At 38.9% G+C, this 20,475-nt stretch overlaps 1 protein-coding gene across 7 annotated transcripts in view; it reads left to right on the top strand.

The window, feature by feature from the left end:
• The window catches only part of PTPRR (protein tyrosine phosphatase, receptor type R), a 145,194-nt gene that overhangs the window by 99,323 nt on the left and 25,396 nt on the right, over positions 1–20,475 (top strand). For all 7 annotated transcript variants that reach the window (XM_021385167.1, XM_021385168.1, XM_021385169.1 and 4 more), the window contains 2 exons: positions 11,724–11,910; positions 18,388–18,472. In XM_021385167.1, coding sequence (XP_021240842.1) covers positions 11,724–11,910; positions 18,388–18,472 — 272 coding nt within the window. The remainder of the gene's footprint in view (positions 1–11,723; positions 11,911–18,387; positions 18,473–20,475) is intronic.

The raw sequence follows: 20,475 nt of genomic DNA, 5'->3' as shown, positions 1-20,475 counted from the left end.
CTTTATACACACAGAAATTAAATGATTCTCTATCAAAAAACCTGAAAATCTAAATATAAGGCAAAGTAGTAGATGTGTACAGGCAGTCAGGCAAGCATCAGCAAACAGAGAAGCAGTGTTACTACAGCATACGTGAGGATGCCCCAAGCATGCTGTGAGAATGGCTTAGCCCAAGAAACATTGCCTATGGGAGGTAGCTGATTCCATGCAACACTGACATTTCAGCCCAGTTCTTGCTAGAGTTGTTTGTCTGCCTTGGTTCCATCATGTCCAGGCTGGTACATTCTGACTTTGAGCTTTAGCTTAGTATGACTGACATTTTTCAGAACCTCTTTTTATTGCTTTCATGCTAAGGCAAATGAGACATTAATTGGTTAAGTGACTAATCCAAGGTAATCATGCAAACCGGTGTCCTGTCTTCATAAAATACCCAGACTCTTGAACTCTTCATTCTGTCCTCAGGCCAATTGAATCTGTAAGAAGCTATGACAGTGATATCTCTTTCTGGGAACAGGGACTTCCCTTTTGTGCCCTGTCAAAGAATGTGCTTTTGATGCTTGACAAACAGTGGACATTGTTGTTATTAATTTATGGTAGCTATAATTATCTTTGTTATGTTAATACTGCATCTTGATAAGAGGAGCAAAACAGAACACAGCGACTTCAAATGACTGCTCAAATATGTGATAGGCATCAGAAGGGGAAGTGCTGTATATAATTCCCACACAGAAAAATGTCATTAAGCACAGTATTTCTCTAGGGAACTCCATCTCAGTGCTTCGGGATGGCCAGCAGCAGCTCCCTGCAAAGCCACGCTGCCAATGAGAAACAGAGCCAGTGCCGGCCAGGAGGCAGCAGAGCCTACCCCCCTGTCCCCTGGGAAGCTCCATCTCTTTTTTCTGAGATGTCTCAAATCCTTCCTGAGTCATAGCAAATTCCACTGGAGGATGTTCGTACAGTCTAAAGGCTTTCAGTTCCTTTCCGTGTGTTTGATAGTGGCCATAACAGTGTGGTCTTACAACAAATAAAGGAAAACAATCAAGGCTGCAGCAAAGTAAAGGATAGCTAACAAATCCAATTTGCATGGTGTTGTTTCACTTCATACCCTATTTAGCTTGTTTTGCCTCAGTGGATTTGTAGGGGTATCTGCAAAGAGAATTTGGCCCTCAGAGCACCCTTCTAAATAGGTTTGTGAAAGAAGAAGGCGTTGTGAAAATCGGAAAGCTGGTACTGTAATTAATCCCAAGGGTAATCCTTCAGCTACAGAGAATGAATTGCATTATGCTGATAAGATTAGAATGAAATAAATGTTTTCTGCTTTATCGCAAGCATTTTCCCCAATACGGATGGCCTAAATTCCACTCCAGTCACCATGTGTAGTGTTTGCTATTGCCCAGTTCAGTCCCTCCACGCTACAAAGCTCATGGCCCAGGGACATTGCAGAGATCATAAAGTGAGCAAAGAGAGCTGTCTGGAGGGAAAATCTTGGAAAAGAAGCCACCAGACACAAAGATACGCATCAATACTTCGTTCAGGTTGTTCCTAAGCTACAGATTGCCTGAAGCTGGAGGGTGTACTGACAGAAATATCAGTGTTAAGTAAGTAACTGTTAATTCTTGCTTTGCTGGTGTCCTTTCCCTAAACCTCCTCTTTGTGGCTGTTTGAAAACAGGATACAAGTTAACCTTTGATTGGACATAGTTCACCAACTTCATGTCTACATGACTCCCTTCCATATATGTTAATGTGACACATGCTGAATCGTTAGCTATACGGAGCCCTACTTGTTGAGTATTTAGGGTGAGGGAGATGGAGTGGAGGTTGGGGCAAGGAGAGCAGTTTAGTTTTCTTTCAAATATAACTTCTCCGTGCTCTTTATTTCATTACTCGATGTGTGTTTAGAGTAACCCTGCTTTTATCAGACTCCTCACATTTCCCTTCTCTATTCAAATTAATTGAAGTGAATTTATATCAAGTGCTGTAAGGTTTTTTGAGGTCATGAATCTTTTGCTAATAGAGAACTACGAATCGGAAGCAATTATAATTATTTCACTTCAAAGTTTCCAGCCATACTAATTCATTGATGGAGTGTATGTGTAAGAGTAGATCCAGGAAGCCTTTACTCAGATCCGTGCCTGTATCTCTGGGCACAGGTACAGACACGTTTCCCTTCTCAGATCCCAGCCAATGCATTCATCTGTAGGAACATCTCCGATGTAGGTGAGCAGTAGGCATGGCCAAGGCCTCCATATACAAGCTATGGGACCTGCTGAGCTCTATAGAAAGGAACTCCTAGCCACTTACCTGTCTGCTTCTCAACTGCTGCTTAGCCCTAAACAGGACTGTACAGCTCAACAGTGCAACTTAAAAAGATATATTTAATTTCTGAAGTGCAATGTAAAGAAAACCCTGGTACTGGACACTTACAGCTGTCTTTTGAAAGCATTCAAGCATTGCTCCATTTCAAATTGCAAAGCCAAGTGGATATCCTAAACCCCATTTTCAAAAGGAATCCAGGTAATTAATGTAGTTAATTAATTAATGTACTTGTTTGAGCAAGCATTCCCATAGAAAGCATGGCTGGAAACTAATAAAGAAAAGTGAAGTGAATCAAGAAGAAAATACTGAGAACAGAGAAAGGTTTACATACTTAAATAAATAGTGGACCTAAGTGTACATTTCTGGCTCCTGTCTTTAAGAGCCTAAATCCCATCAACCTGCAGTATAACTTAAGCACATGAGTCACTCTGAAATGGGACTGTGTCTTCCAAAGTGTAAGAGCTAAAAGGATTTCTGGTCTGTACAGCCAGCCTGAGATACTTCTCCTACCATGTCACTGAATGGAGGGATTGCATCAGCTGCCTTCAGGAGCGAAGGACACTGTCCATAGATGGCGCAGCTTTGTTGAAGAACGCTGTGGGCCTGCGGGTTTTTGGTTCATCAGGAACTGCTGTCATTCAGTGATTTCTTCAAAGTGCACTAACAATTCATTTGTCTGCTTAGAAATCTTCTCTGTGACACTTGCAGTAGTTTAAAGATAATGAAGACCAAGTCAAATAAACAAGGAATGTGCTTTTTTTATTATCTTAAGGTTGACAGGGTGTAGTAAACGCCTCTTTTCCCAGATGTTCCTTCCTGTCTTTCCCAAATGGCAAATGCACCAGGAAAGAACTCATTGTACTGATTAGTCTTCAAGTAACAATAAAAAATATTTTTTTTTTACTGATACTGCATGAAGATCTCTCTGTGCCCATTTACATGAGGAATATTTCTATCCATGTCTTTTTCCAGATTGGCTGGTTTTCTCAGAAGAGTATTGTAGTACATTAATATGCTAATGGATTACTTACTTGCTTGTTTGGATTTAAGGATTGCATATTTTATTCCTTAAGTGAGCAGCAGGTATGTGTTGGAGGCAGAAATTGTGCTTACAGGGTTAATTAATGTAGAACACATGATGCTAAAGAAACTTATCGAGATTACTTCTGTTATATTTAAAAAAAAAAATCATCAAAGCTGTAAAAAACCAAGATCACTTTTTTCCCTTTTTTTTTTTTTTCCCATAGGTCTGACCAACTGAATAACAAAATGTCTCAGTTATGCAGTCTTAAAAAAATACCTCCCCAAAGCTCTTCATTCTCATTTATTAGATCTCTTCTCTTAGGCAGGCTAGATAGGCATCTCTCTGAATACTGCAGGCCAGCACCCTCTGGGCACTCTATAGTGCTTAGCAAAGAAGTGAGCCTTGCATATCCTGGGAGAAGCAATCAGACTGCACCTACCCAGGAGATCTAAATTGGAAATGATAAAAAATATATATATTTTAAATTTTTTAGTTTTTTTTTTAATTTTCAAGCAAAAGACACAGCAGACAGAACATGTGAATTTTTTTAACATTTCTCTCTGGTTTTCCTTATGCGTTATCTGAACTCTTTAACCTGAGCATTTGTTCAATCTGTGCAGCCTTAACAACTAAATTTTTTTCCTCTCCATTCTCTTTTCTATCTCCCTATTCTTTTAATTCTCTTTTCTATTTCCCTATTCTTTCAGTCACTTTTGTTAATATTCATTGTAGCTTGGTTTAAATTAGCATGTGTATTAATTGGAGACAGAACAGGTTATCGTGTGTGCTTGTGCAGTGAGGCCTCCAGTATGAAATAGAACAACACTGCAATGCAAGCAGCTAATAGTAGCAATAAACATGCCTGCTTTCAATTTAAGCTCTACCATCTAAAGCAAATTAACCATAAATTAGAAAACATTTATTCAGCACTCAGAACAAACAACTCAAATGAGCACAACAAATTATCATCTTCATTTATTTTCATTCCTGAACTTTTAACTCAGTTTTCATCCATGCTGAAAACATGAAACATGTATATGTAAGAATGAGTCTGAAATATAGCTTTATGTTACCATTCAAATTTTATTGGAGAGAGGAGTCTGCGTGACAAAATGCAATTTGATCATAGAAATAATCTACAGGAAAAGATGGGAGCTTGTATAAGCTTTGTATTTTTGAACAGTCAGTTCCCGTAGCAGAACGGCATAGCCTTATCGAGGGCAGAACAGGAGTGAATTGGCAGTACATTAGAAAGCATGATTAAAAGAGAGAAAGTTGAAACTACTCTCATGTCAGCTGTTTTCCTCCACAGGATATTGAGCCATTCCTGTCCTAACCAGATACTGATTGCTTAAAACTTAGTCCAGAAGTACTTGTCAAAACCATTTCCGTAGTTCATTTTGACATGCTGAGCTCTGAGTAGATCCTGAGAATTGTTTGCAATTTAGTGTTAGAGGTATTGGCCTGCTCTTGCTCATGGCTCTGGAAATAAGATCAGACCCTCTGGAGGGTGAAATGCCTTCACTTTCCAGAGAAGCTATCAAAATGTTATAGCTGAGGGTCCTCATCAGTGCCTGTGGACTCAGAGAGGGCTGGAGGATGCTGCCAGGTTCTGCCAGAAGGTTACTTCTGTCCAAGAGACTGCAGTGGAGTGGAAGTCTTCTTTCCCAATAGCTGTATATGCTCTTCTTTCAGAAGGCACACAGTCTGCTCTTGTTACTTCCAAACCCCTTCCTCAGAGTGGGGGGCAGAAAGCATCAGCTGTTCAAATGGCAAATAAGTGTAAAAAAATAATAGCATAACACTAGAATACTATGAGGAGAACCATGTGAATAGGGTAAATGCAAGCAGAAATGGCAAATCTTCCTTCCAGAAGATGCCTAGGATCAGTGTACCCCAACCAATTGCATCTCTTACTGTGCTGAGCTTAAATGTCCTCTAGCTATGGCTTTTTGGTGATAGGTATTAGCCCCAGTGTTATATCCAGTGTACCTCTTTTGCACTGTGAGTGAGTTCCTCTGGTAGGTGACATGGGGTTGCCCACATAAATGGCTGCCGGATTTATCTCATGCAGAAGTGCTGTAAATATCAGTAATATTAACAATTGAATTGTTAAGCATGCTTGTGGAAACATCGTGCTAATATCTACTTATCCATCCAGTATCTCCTCTCCAGCAAAAGAGAATCAGAGCCAAATAAAGATTAATGTGTAAGAATTGAAAATTTCATTTTATTTGGAAATGAGGCCGGAAGCCCATAGAAAAAGAGAACTCCATAGTTCCTAGGCAGGAGAGAAGCTCAGTAGGTACCCTCTAGTGTTCTACAGGATATCAGGACAGGAAGATCAGGTTTTGACCATCTGCACACCACAGTGCAGAAGGTGGAAATGATCTGAAGAACTGTGTTCGTTATTTATTTTTATACATAGTAAGTTTGCTGCAAAATGACCAAATATGAACTGAGTGGAGTAGGTCCTTTTAGGTATCAGGTTGCACTGATTGGTCATGATGCATATTACCCTTTAATGCAACATAAATCAGTCATTTTGTATTCATACAGATTTTCTGTCAAAATTAGTGTGTATTCTTATGCTTTTGTTTTTAAATGAATATTGACATCAGTGATAATGGATCTTAAAATCAGTTGAAGTGTACTTGCCTTTAGAGAAGAAAACCTGCAACAAATGATTTCAAAATGATTTAAGATAAATTGAGAAATGACGCAGATTTAGGGAACTTTGGGGTTTAGTCTTTCTTCTCATGCTAATTCATGTTTCCCCTCATTGGTTCATTGACTGCAGCTTCTGAGTCTTGAGCACTTCAGTTCGTGTGACGTGGTTTGATTTGTTTAAAAGTGTTGAGAACCCCAGGTATGGAACTCCAAAATATTAGCAGGCAAATTAGAGACCAATAGGGAAACTGAGTTTTCATCATAGGCCTGCGTAGTATTCAGCGTTTCATAGAGCACATAGAGCAGTGTAAAAATAAAAAGTGCATTATATGTTCTATGTGCAATGTTTATTACTAGGATGACATTCATATAGTTGCATAATGATTTTTTTTATTCACTATTTTCTCAAACTTCTGTTGAAGATACTGATTGACCTTTGGCGAAAATAGTAGTAAATAAGAGGATAATTACATTTATGGCATTTGCATATTATCATAATTTGTGTTTGTTTTCTAACAGAATATTCTTTAACATATGTTCCATCATAACAGAAAACTGAAACACTTGAGCTCTATAATTCCATGAAAAAGATGTAGACCTAGGAAAAGGTGAATCTTCTCTTTTAAAGTTTAGGTTGTTGGTAAATAGAGTGTTGCATATTTCAGGCTACCAAGTGTAGAGCAAGTAACATTTGTGAAAAATGCATAAACTATTTTTATGCATATTAAATGTAATTATTTGACAACACTGAATATTACTTTATCCAATTATATTTCACTTCAAATGAGAGTCATCACTTGATCTTCTGATGACTGATTGTAATGGACGTTGTATATCTTGATTTGTGAAGAAATGCCTCAGTTTTATATTAGAAGGTCTGTGTTACTGTTTGCCCAAGGCTAATAGGAAATGGCAGTATATTCAGATTTTTTGACCCCTACGTATATCCTCTCTTCTACTTTTTTCTTAACACGGGATCTGATTTTTCTTGATGAAGTCAATGGGAGTTATTCAGTACTCTTCTTATTTATTTTATCTCAAAATACAGGATTACTAACAAGAGCAACATTATGTCCTTTTCTGATTTGCTGAGCTTTTCACATCCCCACCCCACAACAGCTTTATTTATCCATTTGTTCATCTGCATGACCCTTTTCTCTTAGCTATTTTTAATATCAGCAGGAAAGCTGGGTCCTATAGTTTTTCAATTGCCTAATTTTGTGAATTTAATTTTGTTTTCCTTTGAATTATTCTCCTGAAACATGAAACTAGATAAGCAAGATGGTTCTGGCACTCGAAAAGGCATCAGTCAGGCAGTAAGTGGTGGAAACCGTTTGCCCAATTGTGATTCTTCAGTGCAATTACAGCCCACCTGAATGCTCACTGGGTAGCCAAGCAAGAGCTGAGCATCAGCACCCATGTCTAGGCCAGAGGAATACCACAGAAATCAAACTCATGGAGGAACAGTGGTGGTTTTCCTGACATCCTTGCCATAAAACACAGGGAGAGAAGCCCTGCTGAGCATCCCTGTGCGCAGAGGATCTCCCGGCATGAAGCAGCTCCCTCCCTAGCAGTCTCAGCCAGCGCTGCTCTTCCCACTCGTTAATGGCTTCCTTCCACCCGGGACTGGCACAGGCCTGCCTTTGGCCTCAGGAGGGCGAGGAGGCGAGGAGGGCACGCGGAGCGGAAGCACCTCCTGTGCCTGCAGTGGCGGGGTTGAAGGGCAATGGCTGCCGACAGGCTGCGGCCCTGCCACTCGCCCCAGCGCCGGGAGGCACCAGGGCCCGCTAGGGACTGGGAATCTGGGCGTTGCGTTTTTCGAGAGTGCTGAATAAACACGGAAAGGTGTATTTAAAGAAATTGCCCAGCTTAAATAATCAACTGGGAAAAAAACGTGTTGGGTAATTGGATTTTCATAATCACCAGCCATGGCTTAATTTTAGGGTTATGGAAGACCTGGAAATGACCTTGCTAATGATTAATAGCCTTTAGTAACCTGCTGGCTCCCTGAGGTGGACAGGTGGAGCTTCCTTTTGACAGTTTTGAAACAAATAAAATAAACATTGCATTTTTTTTTTTTTACCTTGACTTCTAATAGAGTCTGAATCAGTAAAATGTACCATTAAAAATCCTCCAGTGGATTCTCATCAGTGGGCTTGTTCCTATTGCCCTATTGAAAAGAGGGCCATGAGTATGTAGTAGGCCCCCCTCTGAGGTACTAGACAATACACAGACACAAGTGGTTTCCTGATTGCACTTATTCACATACCCAGTAATGATGTGGCTGTCTCAGCTGACGAAATGTCGGAAGATTTAGTCTCAAGCCAACTTCAGTGAGATGTTGTCACGAACATTTACAGATTCGTAACATGATGCACATCGCCACCAAGACAGAACCTCGAGGTGTTCCAGGACAGGGGACTCTGCTCACAAAGGAACAAATCAGTCTTCTCTAACTGGCCCAGGCTATTAACACAGGGCACAGAAAATAAAGGTATTTATAGAGGATTGTGGCATAGAATTGAAAATATTCAGAAATAAGGGAAAAAACAAGCATATGCCTTCTTCACAGTAATTTGCAATGGGAGGATACCTATATGTAGGCAGGGTGTTTAGAGGGATCTAAGAAAAATTAGTTGTCTAACTAGCAGTGTCAGTGATCCCACGGATCTATTGTGCATTCTCTCCAATAACACAAGAAAAGGAATGCTCACTGCCTAACATGCTTTCTACTCTTCTCTCCAGAAAGTAAACAATTTAACTATGAGAGGAACATAGAAAATCCAAGAGGCCAGAGCAGAATCTGAGACTACAAGCATCTGAGAACATACAAGAATATGACAAGTTCATGCCCTCCCAGATCTTTCAACATCATGCAAAATGTCCTGTTTTCAGCTTTGTCCCTCAGTATGGTCTGGAATTCAGTAAAGTAGTCAATATGATTAATATTAATCTTGGCAATAGTTACCTAGTGAAAACATTATTAAAAGCTTTGTATTAATTTAGGCATTTTTCTTAAAAGTGTTGAATTCCCCATTTTTATGGAAGAATTACCTTTAGCGCTATTATCCATCCTATGCCTTCTAATGGATCTTCTAAAAAGGTTGCTGTCCTTTAGGTAGTTATTTTCTGTCCTCTATTCAGTTTTTATACGGTATATAGATTCCAATGTGTTAATTATGTAGATAAAGCTATTTTTTTCTTTCCAGAGTAAGTTATTTGGTTTTCAACACTGGTATTCGTCAATAATCCCCATAAATGGCAAAAGCTATAAACTCAAAGCTATAATTAGACCAGGTATATTTTCTGTTGTTGTTAGAAAGGAAATAGCCTTTTTGCCAAGACTGTCAGTTATAACAGTGTAAAAGCCAAAGAAAATATTAACATTTTCACTGTACTTTGTTACTAAACAATGAGAATACTTTTCCTCTATATTGGGAAATCTCAGTAGACTCTTCCAGAAGTATGGCTGGATCTCAATTGCTACCCATTTCCCAACCAAAGATAGTCTGAACAGTTTGGGAGTGGTTCAGTTCACACCTCTTCTGTAGATTTCTGGCTTATTTTCAAAAGATCTCTTCTGTGATAGAAACCCTCAGAGCCACCTGTTTGAGGGACAGCCCTTTTCCGTGGAATAAATTGCTAGTCATGGTCAGAAGAGGTACTCAAGCAAGATGGTTTTTATGAGAAAGTGGTCTAACAGGATGTTTTCCTTGATGAATGTCTGAGGGACTGGCTATCCTACAGACAGGAATGGTCCCTCAGGAAGTGGCTCAGGTCCATGAGCTGAGACCAGCCTGCAGAGAGCAGCCACCATGTGGGACCTCTGTGTGATTGAGCAAGATCACACACATCATATAACAGCTGCTTATAATTTCTGCTCAATATGCTACTTCAGCCCTGCATTCTGCCTAGGTGAATTAGCAGAAGCCTACCCCTCCATCTTCCCTCTGCCAGTGAAGTTGTCCCTGTCTAACCCAGGAGGCAGCCAGCTGTCAGCAATCACTTCTGCTCCATCTTGCCTCTCTCCCACCACAGCTTCTGTTGCTGACTCACTGTAACCATCTGTGTGCTTGGACAGCACATTTCTTACTGTCACCCACCCATCATTTAAGCTGAAATAGGTTCGTGGACACTATGGCACTATCTGAGATTCACTGGTTCCATCAGGTGGTCTCTTTTCCTGGCAACTGTAGTTTTGTGTTTTGCTAACTGGCGGGTGGGTGGCTGAAATCATTTCTATTCATGCAGAATGACATGATAGAAATGGTTTAATTTAAAACAAAGTTACTAAGGGATCCGTTGACATGTGTAAGAGAGAGAGAAGTGCATCGAAGCTGTGTCAGAACAAAACAGAGTGTTCTATTAGTATGGTTACAACCAGGGAAGAAAGCAATAAACCCTTAGAGTATACTTATACTGGCGACAGAAAAATTATTTGAAAACAGAACAGCAACACTAGCACAAAGTTGAGTCAGAACATCAGAAAAGACAAATAATTTACTTAAATATGTGTGCATTCAAATATCTTTAGGCCACCCATGGATAACAACAGGAGAGTAACAGGCAACTGTAAACTCAACTTTTGCTGCAGACTAAGGGAAAGCATTCCCCCAGTACTGATGACAGTTGCCTCACTGTTTGATTATGCTTGTGTGGTACTTATAATAATATATGCCAGTATGCATTACAGTTAAGGGGATTAAACTTCTGTTGTCTCATCTCTGTATTCACATTGCTGCTTGGTGGATATCAGAGATGTGTTTACACTGCCCAGTTCAGAGATAGCTGACTAACTCATAGCCTTCACAGTACCAATTTCTGATTAGTAAATACAGAAAATCTGCTTAAGGCCTAAAGATGTGCATTTAGTCATCACAATTAAAAGAGCATGGATTTGTCACCATCAATATGCCTCAAGTTAAGGGCTGTGTAGGTAACATTTGATTAATGGGTTGAAACTAGGAAAAATGTTTCTTTATGTGTGATTTGGAGAAAGCAACAAAAACGTTAGCAGTCATACCAAACACAGAAATGTGCTTTACTTGTGTTTTTACAGTTCAAAGATATGTCTGAATCAAACTTTATTTTCCCATATTTTTTCTGAATAAGTGCTCTGAGCCCGTGACCATTCCTTTCCCTGTGGTTTATTGCTGGTTCTGCCTCTCACTTGTCACTTAACTCACCCATGACACTGTCCACTGTCTGAGTGTCCATGATGCTGGCACCTCCTTTCCATTTATTTCTTCTGATGTTGTCATTTTTCCCTTCCATGTCTCATATTTAATTTGAGTAGATTCCTAAAGATGTAACTGGCGTCTATGAATTTATTTCCAGCTTGTTATACGTACATGCTAGAAATACGTTTTCTTTTCTTTCTGTGAAACATTTTTTCCTTAGTAACATACCACTTGCATATTTGGCATACATAAAGATTAAGTAGCATACCAGGAGCAGTTTCCACTTTTAAGAATAATATGAAGTTCCTCCATAGCAGACTGCTTTTGCAGAGTGAGTTGTTGGATTCAGGATGTGGGATGATCTGTAAAATCTTGATTTTCTGGCCACACAGTGTTCCAGTGAAACCAATCTTTTTGTACGTCCAAATATCCCAGTGACTATACAGACTACACAGTCACATCAGTTGCATGAGTGTGGGATTTACAACAAATTTTAATCTTGAAATAACTTTTAATTATTTTCTAATGCAGGCGAGGATCCAATGTCTCTCTGACTTTGGATATGAGTAGTTTGGGAAGTGTTGAACCTTTCGTTGCTGTGCCAACTCCACGAGAAAAAGTGGCCATGGAATACCTGCAGTCAGCCAGCCGTGTCCTGACAAGGCAGCAGCTTCGTGATGCAGTTGCATGTTCTCATTTACTTCAAACAGAATTTATGGTGAGTTTAACAACAAGCTTTACATGAGGATTTTGTGATAACTGGCACAACAGAAACCATAGAAAAAAAGTAATTGGGCAACACTTTAATATCAAGATGCAAATAATTTCTGAAGGGAGGATTAGATTGTTCCACGGTGGCATTTTACATTTAGAAATCTGAACTCAACTGCAATAAATAAATTACTCATAGATAACTGTTATCTATAGCCAGAGATAACACAGATTCCTGTTCCATTCATGGGTGGGATAAAAGTTGCATTAGAGCTGCAGTACTAACATCCAGCAGTAACACCGGGACAGTTTCAGAGAGATCATAAGGATGTGATGACAGAAAACACAGTAATAATTGGAGAATTTGTTCATCCCCATGTAAACATCACCTGTGTTAGTAATGTTTATAATTCAAAGACTTCAAACTTTTAGTTACTACAAATGACGTTTTTGGAGCAGACACAGACACCACAAAAAGAGAAGTAGCTCCTGAGTCGGCCTAACATGTCCTTAACGAATACTCCGTGCTACAGGCCTGATACACTCAAGACCAAAAAAGTACAGAAAAGACTCCTATAAGTGTATTTAATATATTTTAAAAGGTAGGAATGTACAACAAAGACAGTGACCAGGATGAAACAAATCACAGCAGGAGAACTGACTCATGGAAAACACATTATTAAACATTGCTTTAAGAAGACCTGAAAAAGACCAGTATTGCAAAACAGACAGATAAAAAAGTTAATCAGATATAAGGAGATACTGTTTACAAAGGAAATAGGACTGAGTGGAAACGGAAGCCGGTTGAATGCGAAAGCTGAATAAGGCAGGCAAAAAAAAAGTTTTGAATTTACAGAAAACCTTATAGCTTTATTTTTAAATAGATCAAAAGCACAAAATTAAATGGAGAGTACAAGGATCAATAGGAGATCAAAGGAATAAAAAAGGACTTGGAGAAGGTGAGGCAATAGGAGAAAAAATGTTGATGTTATTTACATCTGTGGTCAACCATAGAAGAATGTGTGGAATTTCCTACTTGTGTGGCAGAAGTAGTTTGAAATAGATGACAAAAGGGTCTGTCTGATATTGAAGTGTTAATGGAACAAAAAAGATCAGTAAAATGAATAAAAGGTAATTGCTAGAATAAGCTGGTATCCCGGAGTCCTAGAGGATTTCATGTATGCAATTACAAATGTATTAATGGGGCAGGTATAACCTAGCAGTTAGGTCCCTGTATCTGAGGAGTCAGAAAGCCAAAAGTAACAAGTCCTTTTTCAGATGGGCTCCAGAAGAGATCCAAAGAACTGTAGATCTATAAATCTGATGTATGTGTCAGAGAAATAGCAAAGAGCTATGATAGAGAAAGATGCCAATAGATGTATGTACAAATACAGTACAGTGGGGAAGAATCAATGCAGTGTTTGTAGCATAGGAAGGATTTGTAGGATATATAGATGCTTCTTAGAGTGAAAGAAGGTAATCACTGGAATCTCAGAGACATCTTCTCTGGAGCTGAAACTGACCGAGATACTCAAAAGTCATCTGGAAAAGGGATTAAACAGAAAGGTGACAAAGTTTCATGATTACTCTATTATGAATGGTAGTAAAATTAGAAATTGACTTCAAAGAAGTTCCAGAAGGATTATGAGTGTGGCAAGGTAGATGAAATTCGGGGTTGATAAATAAAACATTATGCATTCAGGGGGAAATAGTTCTCCATACTTCAGTGGGTTCTGAAATACAAGGCTAAAGACTCATGATAAAAGAAGTAGAGAATAAAATAGAAAACATCTTTACGATGGTGGAAAAATCTATATAACAAGTCACAAGTGCAGGCTGCTCTGATCACTCCATCTCAAAGCACATGAACAAATATGGCAAATATAATCACGGACTAGAGCAGCTTCTGTGTCCAGAGATACTATATAGACTAAGTCAAGGACTCCTTACTAGGAAAGAGGTTCTAATGGAAGCCTATAAAATCAGTATCAAGAAAGTAAGCATGGATGAATATTCATTGTGTTTTTTGCTAAAAGAACTGTTAGGTGGCCGGTTCAAAACAAAGAAAGGCTCATACCATTGTTATAGTTCTCTCAGAAGCCTTGCGATAAGTCACAGCTTGAAGCAGTGATTGAGCACCTGGTGGGAAGGCAGGGCCAGCCCAGGGGAGCTCAGGAACATGCAATGCACCTCAATGAGTGGAAGGGGTTGGAGCCAGGATCCACCCTTTCCCAGACCTCAATTAAGGGTTGGCAGTGGAGGCAAGAGTATCTTGCTAGAGATCCCTCTGTACCTGAGGTCTTTTGAGGGTAAGCAGCTTCTTTTCTTTATTTCTGTGCCCATGGCTGTTGTGTTTGAGCAGATCCTCACTTGCTGTGGCCTATGACCTTGCTACTCTGCTGTCGTTGCTGTGCTTTCCATTGCATTACACCTAACACACCCAGCTACTCAACCTAACCTTAGCCTGAAGTTTTTAGTTTTTATAACTCATTAGCAAGCTAAACTCAACAGGCAGAATTGACACTTTTCTAAAAAAGACATAGAAGTCTTTCAGTTCTTATTTAATATGTCTGAAGATGTGATTCCTTGGAGTTTTATTTTCTTTACAACTTGTGCATGTAAGTCAGTGAGATAGATGATGAGTTTCATCTTACTCAAAGACTAGTTTTCATTATGAATAACTGCATCCCTGTGAAACACTCTAGTTATATTTTTTCTTTTAAGGAGACAAGGTTTAGTGTGAAAATCATTTTCTTTGGAAAAATAAATCACTTTGTTGTTTTACCAGCAATTGTTAGACTGCACATGGAAAAAAAAATTAAGCATCCAACATTCTTTTATCACCATTCATACTATCCACCTTCTGTCATTCTGTGTCTTAGGCTGGAAGAAGCAACGCTTTCATGTTTAAAGTTCCCATGTTAGGATACAGTTCATACAGACAAGCTGGCCTATCCATTGAATCTCAAGTACCTGGCTCCTCTCACACAACATCCATTCTTATTTTTGGGTCAGTGGATACTTATATTTTATTCTTTCCTCAGTAGGACACAATATTACTTTGGTCATTCCATGTTTCCAGATAATTATGTAGAAGAGATCATGATTTTTTCTGTTCTAGTTTTAGATCCTTTTTTAATGTCTTTTAAGATGAGGATGATATACACTTTCTGTCTAATGTCTTCTTGCTGCAGATACTAGCTCTAGTAGAAACGTTAAGCATAAAATGTTAAGCATATAAAGAACACAATATATAACCCTCACTTGTTCTGCTCAGTCAGTTTGTTTTAACTAGCTAAGAAAATACAATAAGAAAGTCTTCTTGAGATTAAAATTACTATTTCCTATGAAAACTGTCCAAGTATGCTGAAAATTAAGAAATGATATTCAAAGTTTTAATGGAAAAGTGAAAGATAATCATTTTTAAGTTATGTTTGGTTTCAAGAATTATTTCTTTAATTAAAATCTTAGAGGGGGATTATTTTACTTTTTAATTGTCAGTATCAAATGTTCAAAATATTTTTCCACAGTATTTAAGACAAAAGTGTTATTTTATTTTGGGGTTTTTTTTGCATTTTTGTTGTTGTTGTTTAGCAGAAATTTTGGATAGTTTTACTTGGGAGAATGTACCTGATTTGCAATGAGTAAGAAACATAAATTTCCCAACAAGTATTTCCTTAGTAGCTTGAACTACTACTATTTAAAAGAACTTTAGAACTTGGTGACGAAACAGAGAAATCTATGGTCTTGAAACACTGGAATGTCAGAAAGTACAGTCCTGTATGAGGAAGTGTCAGATAGCTGAACCTGTAAAACTTAGTTCTCATCAAAGAGGAGGCATGAATGTAGGCAATCCAATTCAGGGTTTGCTAAATTTTCCTAAATTTTGCCACATTCTTTGGAATGCTCTCAGAGACCCAAGTCATATCTCTTTAAGTGTGTGTAGATATAGCATTTGAAAAGCCTAACATGAACAAAAATACCTGTTATTAGAATAGTATCACCTAGATAGGTGAAGTAGCCAGAGAACAAAAGCATATGTGTATTTATAGTTACATGAATATGACTGCCTGCAGCTTATACATTATTTACATTTATTTGAAAATGTCATACCTATATGTAAAACAGTTTAATATGTATTGTCTAGTTATCTACAGATTTTGTGTGCTTATTCACACGTGTTCATGCTGTTTGCAATCAGCTGGGTTTATTTATCCCCCCGCTAACAGGATGGTTTCTTCATCCAATCCTGAATTTTATTCTGGAATCCTCTCTCTCATTTCACAGCCAGTCTCACAATAAGTGACCTGTCTATGGCTGTGATCCATGGTATATTGGCAGATTTCTGTCTGTGCCTTTGGCCTCACAAGTACTTAATACTGGGAGGAGCCCACTGATTACAGAGTGTTTACAGGATGTAAGTGGTTAATATTATTAACTGACCTTGTTGGCCCAAAGAAACACATTCCTGTTTTCAGCTTGGTAGCATTTCTCTATCTATCAGTAACTTGCCAACTAATGACCTATTTTAAAATTTCAAAAGGCATTAACAGGGAGACAGCTAGGTGACTGGAAAAGCCTCACTGACAACATTCACTTGTGCAGGCTGAGGACCCTTCCTCATGTCTTTTTCCAGACTCTTCAGATGACCGGCACAGATCACAATAGACAAAGGGGTAACGTATTGCTCTCTCTTGTTGTTCAGCAAGAAAACCTTTTAGAAGCAGCGCGCCAGTGATGTTAATACTAAATTCACTGGACTGGTTAATCTCAGCCACTAGCTGGGTGTGAGGTGCTCACAACCCATATCAGTTAGGACCCTTCAGACCCCAAGGGCCAAGGGGAAGATCCTTGTAGAGGTGACCATTGGGAAGGGGAGAAAGTTAGAGATGGATATGAAAGGGGAAAAGAAGTGTCTATGGACAAGGGGCATCAGAAGCAGGACAGAGGAAAAAATGGTTTGACCTGAAGGAATGGGATGAGGTTTATCCAGGAGGTGGAGCCTTACAACTGAGAAGATCCCACCCTTAGCACGGGCATCACATAGATGGCAGTAGCGGGAAATGGAATTGAATCTGCAAGGAAAATGTATTTTAGCAGCACGGTTTTTGCTAGCCTGAGAAGAGAGGCCGCAACTCATTCTGTTGAGGACTCAGCTGAAAAGCAAGGAAGATATCTAGAAAGAAAAAGTGCAGTGTCCCTGTTTGTCTCACAAAAGCACACAGGAGCCATTTGTCTGAAGGATGGTGGCCATGCATTTGATCTTTGCTGAAGTCCTGGTCAGGCCTTGGTCTCTAGAGTTAGAAACTGGCTAACTTCAGAGGAAAATACTTGAGTAACCTATCCAGTGGTGCAAGTCAAAAGAAGTTCACACTGTCCAGGGTAAGAACATACCTTTTGTGCCTCCTCAAGTTCCTATGTGTCTGCAAGAGGCAATTATATAATATGCCACTGTCTCTTTGGATAAATATCCCAGGCTAGTAACAGAGTTCTGAAGTCTCCAGAAATTACTTTACTCTTAAGTAGAAGTATTAATTTACCAGAGATCAAGTTCCAGCTTACACTAAGATAATTTAAACAGTACTGGCCAAAAATAAAATGAAATGAAAAAAATCAGGGAAAAAGGAAGATTTGAGTCAACTGAAACATCTTTCACGTTTTGGCTGGTAAAATGTCCCCCAGAATCATGGGTGGAAAAAAAACTACTGCATGTTTCATTTTGCCATTTCTGAAGTGTTTTTTATTCAACTATAAGAACACTAACAGTATTTTGAGACCTCAAAATCAAAATGACTCTTTTCCCCCCCTTAGACCAAGTGAAGCGTTTTCTTCAGTGAAAATTAGGAGCAGTTTTACTTTTCTTTCTGAAAAAAACAATTTGAAAAACAGTAACTGTAAGCTTTTCAAGTCAAATTGTCACATCGGTTATTTTCACAACTTCAGATTTAATGTGGCTCAGAGGCTAAAAATTCAAAATGAGCATCAAGGCAAATAGATTTTTTTTTTTTACACTTTTCAATTACTGCATGCAAAGGACTAATCATTGCTATAAAAAGCAAATAAGGTCTTTAACTGATGTTGTTAAAGGCTTTGCACAAAATTTAAATATATATTGTTTGCTATATATTATTTATCTTGAAAGTTCTCAGTCTATTTATGCCAAATGTTGCTCTTTCCTGCTATAATACTGCACTTTTCAACTCCACTCTTCTAGAACTATTGTGTTTTCTAACATATCTCCTAATCTTCTAAAAACCTTGCCTTTAATAATTCATCAGAAGTGTTCCTTGGAAGTCACCCCTTCAATATGCAACTCCTGTGTTTATTAAAGGAAGGGTGTTGACAGGCTTGAGGTGGGAACCACTTTTTTTCTTAATAACTTTGATGTCAAAAGACAGTTGTGTAACAGCAGATGGCCTTCTGGGGGTAATTTCCTGTATGGCTCCTTTAGAAACACCAATCTGATTTAATTTATTTTTTATAGGAAATACCAATGAATTTTGTGGATCCCAAAGAAATTGACATCCCGAGTCATGGAACTAAAAACCGCTATAAAACAATTTTGCCAAGTAAGTGAGTTAGCCCACATTTTCCTGCTATGAATTTTAGTCTGCTTTGAAAATGTATTGCCATGAAAAGTTAGTTATCTTTATCTTTGATTGTTGTGTACCTATTCATAAGCGTGTTTGTATTCAATGCAGAAAGAAAGCAAAAGTTCAGTTCTGGGGGACTAACCAGTGCAGGACTCTGCCTGGATACCTTAGTCATTAGATGTACACTTTGGCTGCATCCCAACCTTATGCTGAAATGCAGCCTAGGTGCACACTGGTTTTCTCTGGAGGACAGCTCAGGCAAATGGGTTGAGATAGATATGCCATGCCTCACAGTAACTCCCCTGATCTGGAAAATGAGAGGACTGAGGGTGTTGACTATATCAAAGCCTGCACCATCAAGCACAGAGCAGCCCATCACTGAATTCTCTCTGTCTGGGTCAAGCTGGTAGATATTGTCTAACATTAAGTGACCCAGACTAAAAGAGAAATTGTATCCTATCCTTTCTTATAATGGACTTCCATCTTTATAGGTCCACCTCGTTTTGTTTTATTTTTCTTCTCCATGCACTGCATGGCTTTGTGGAAATATATCTACATTAGTAAAAAAAAAAACCACACTCACACAGTGCTTACTCATTGTTGCTGTAAACTTGCTACTGCTTTGCTATACTGCTTCTGTATTCTCATCAGCCCAAATTATTTATTTCTGTCATAGTAACAATTGGTTTCCTATAATTAGAGGTGATTGAAAACTTTTCAGTGGAATAGTTTTCCTTTGAAATACAGGTTTCTCTGAAACTGAACTATTTTTATACCATTCGGGGGGGGGGGTGCAGAGGTATTCTGATTCTCTTTTATTAATCATTTTGTTTTGTGTTCAGTTTCAAAATAGGTTGCAGAAGTTTTAATATTGCACTAAAATTAGACATGAATTATTGTGTTTCTTTGATATTTTGACAGTATCAAAGTGGAAAAGTTTAGTGATTCTAAATGTTGGGGGACACTCCCGCAGCAAAATGTAAACACAACTTTTTGCTTGGATTTGGAATGAAGAATATTTTTTTAAATTACAGCATGTCCCATCAACTAGGAAACTGCTTTCTATCCATTTCTGTAACGTCCTTATAGGACTATGTTACATGTCAGTCATGCAAATTCGCACTCTTTGAATGACAACAATGCCTGAATGCATTGCAATTTGATCACACCATCCAAAGACCTTGCAGTCAAATTACTGAGAAATGATGGCCTTCAGCTGCTAGATTAGCCTCAGAAATGCGATACATAGTTGGGGGAAAAAAGCACATTATATGGAGTCTTTTCCCTTCAGCCACACACAAAATTCCCATTGACTTCAGGGTCAGTTCATCTATCGCAACAAATAGCGGTATGCAGCTGAGTGCAATAGAGGAATGTTGAAGGGAATTAAATGAAAGCAATTAAATGCAAGTTATCAGTTATCAAGGAATCAGAAAATTAAGTAGCCCCAACAGTTTGGCCCAGTGTCACCGGGATATGCACAGAGAGGCTGCAATTCTGACCCTTTCGCCAAAAACAGGAGCTCGCCATCAGCTGCAGTAGAGCCAGGATGTCACCCAAGCCTCCCTTTGCCTGACAAGCAGGATTTTAGGAAGGACATCTCCCTTCCTACAGTGCCTACAGCATCAGGTTCACCTTCAGGAGCACCTTGTGAGCTTAGGGAGGCCTGCTTCACTGCCGCATGTGTTTTGAATAGGGTTGCGACAGCTGGGCCTCTGTTGATGCTTATGAGTTTTGAGAGTCAGAATGCCTTTGTGTTCTCACTTCCAGCCAGTCAGGGTGCACAGCTGACTCTAAGGCACACTTTCAGTCAAAGCTTGCTGCTGGTGTGCACCACAGCTACTCTTTGACAGGTGCTTTGTAACCCTCCTTGACAGAAATCAAAAGGTCTGGTGTGTGTTAGCACCAAGCTTTTTCAAAGGAGGTATTTTGAGGATTGAGGCACATGTTCATAATAAATACTCACACACCCACACCCA

The sequence above is a fragment of the Numida meleagris genome, chromosome 1 (assembly GCF_002078875.1).
Source record: "Numida meleagris isolate 19003 breed g44 Domestic line chromosome 1, NumMel1.0, whole genome shotgun sequence".
NCBI classification, from domain to species: Eukaryota; Metazoa; Chordata; class Aves; order Galliformes; family Numididae; genus Numida; species Numida meleagris.
This window is presented reverse-complemented; position numbering and strand designations above follow the sequence as displayed.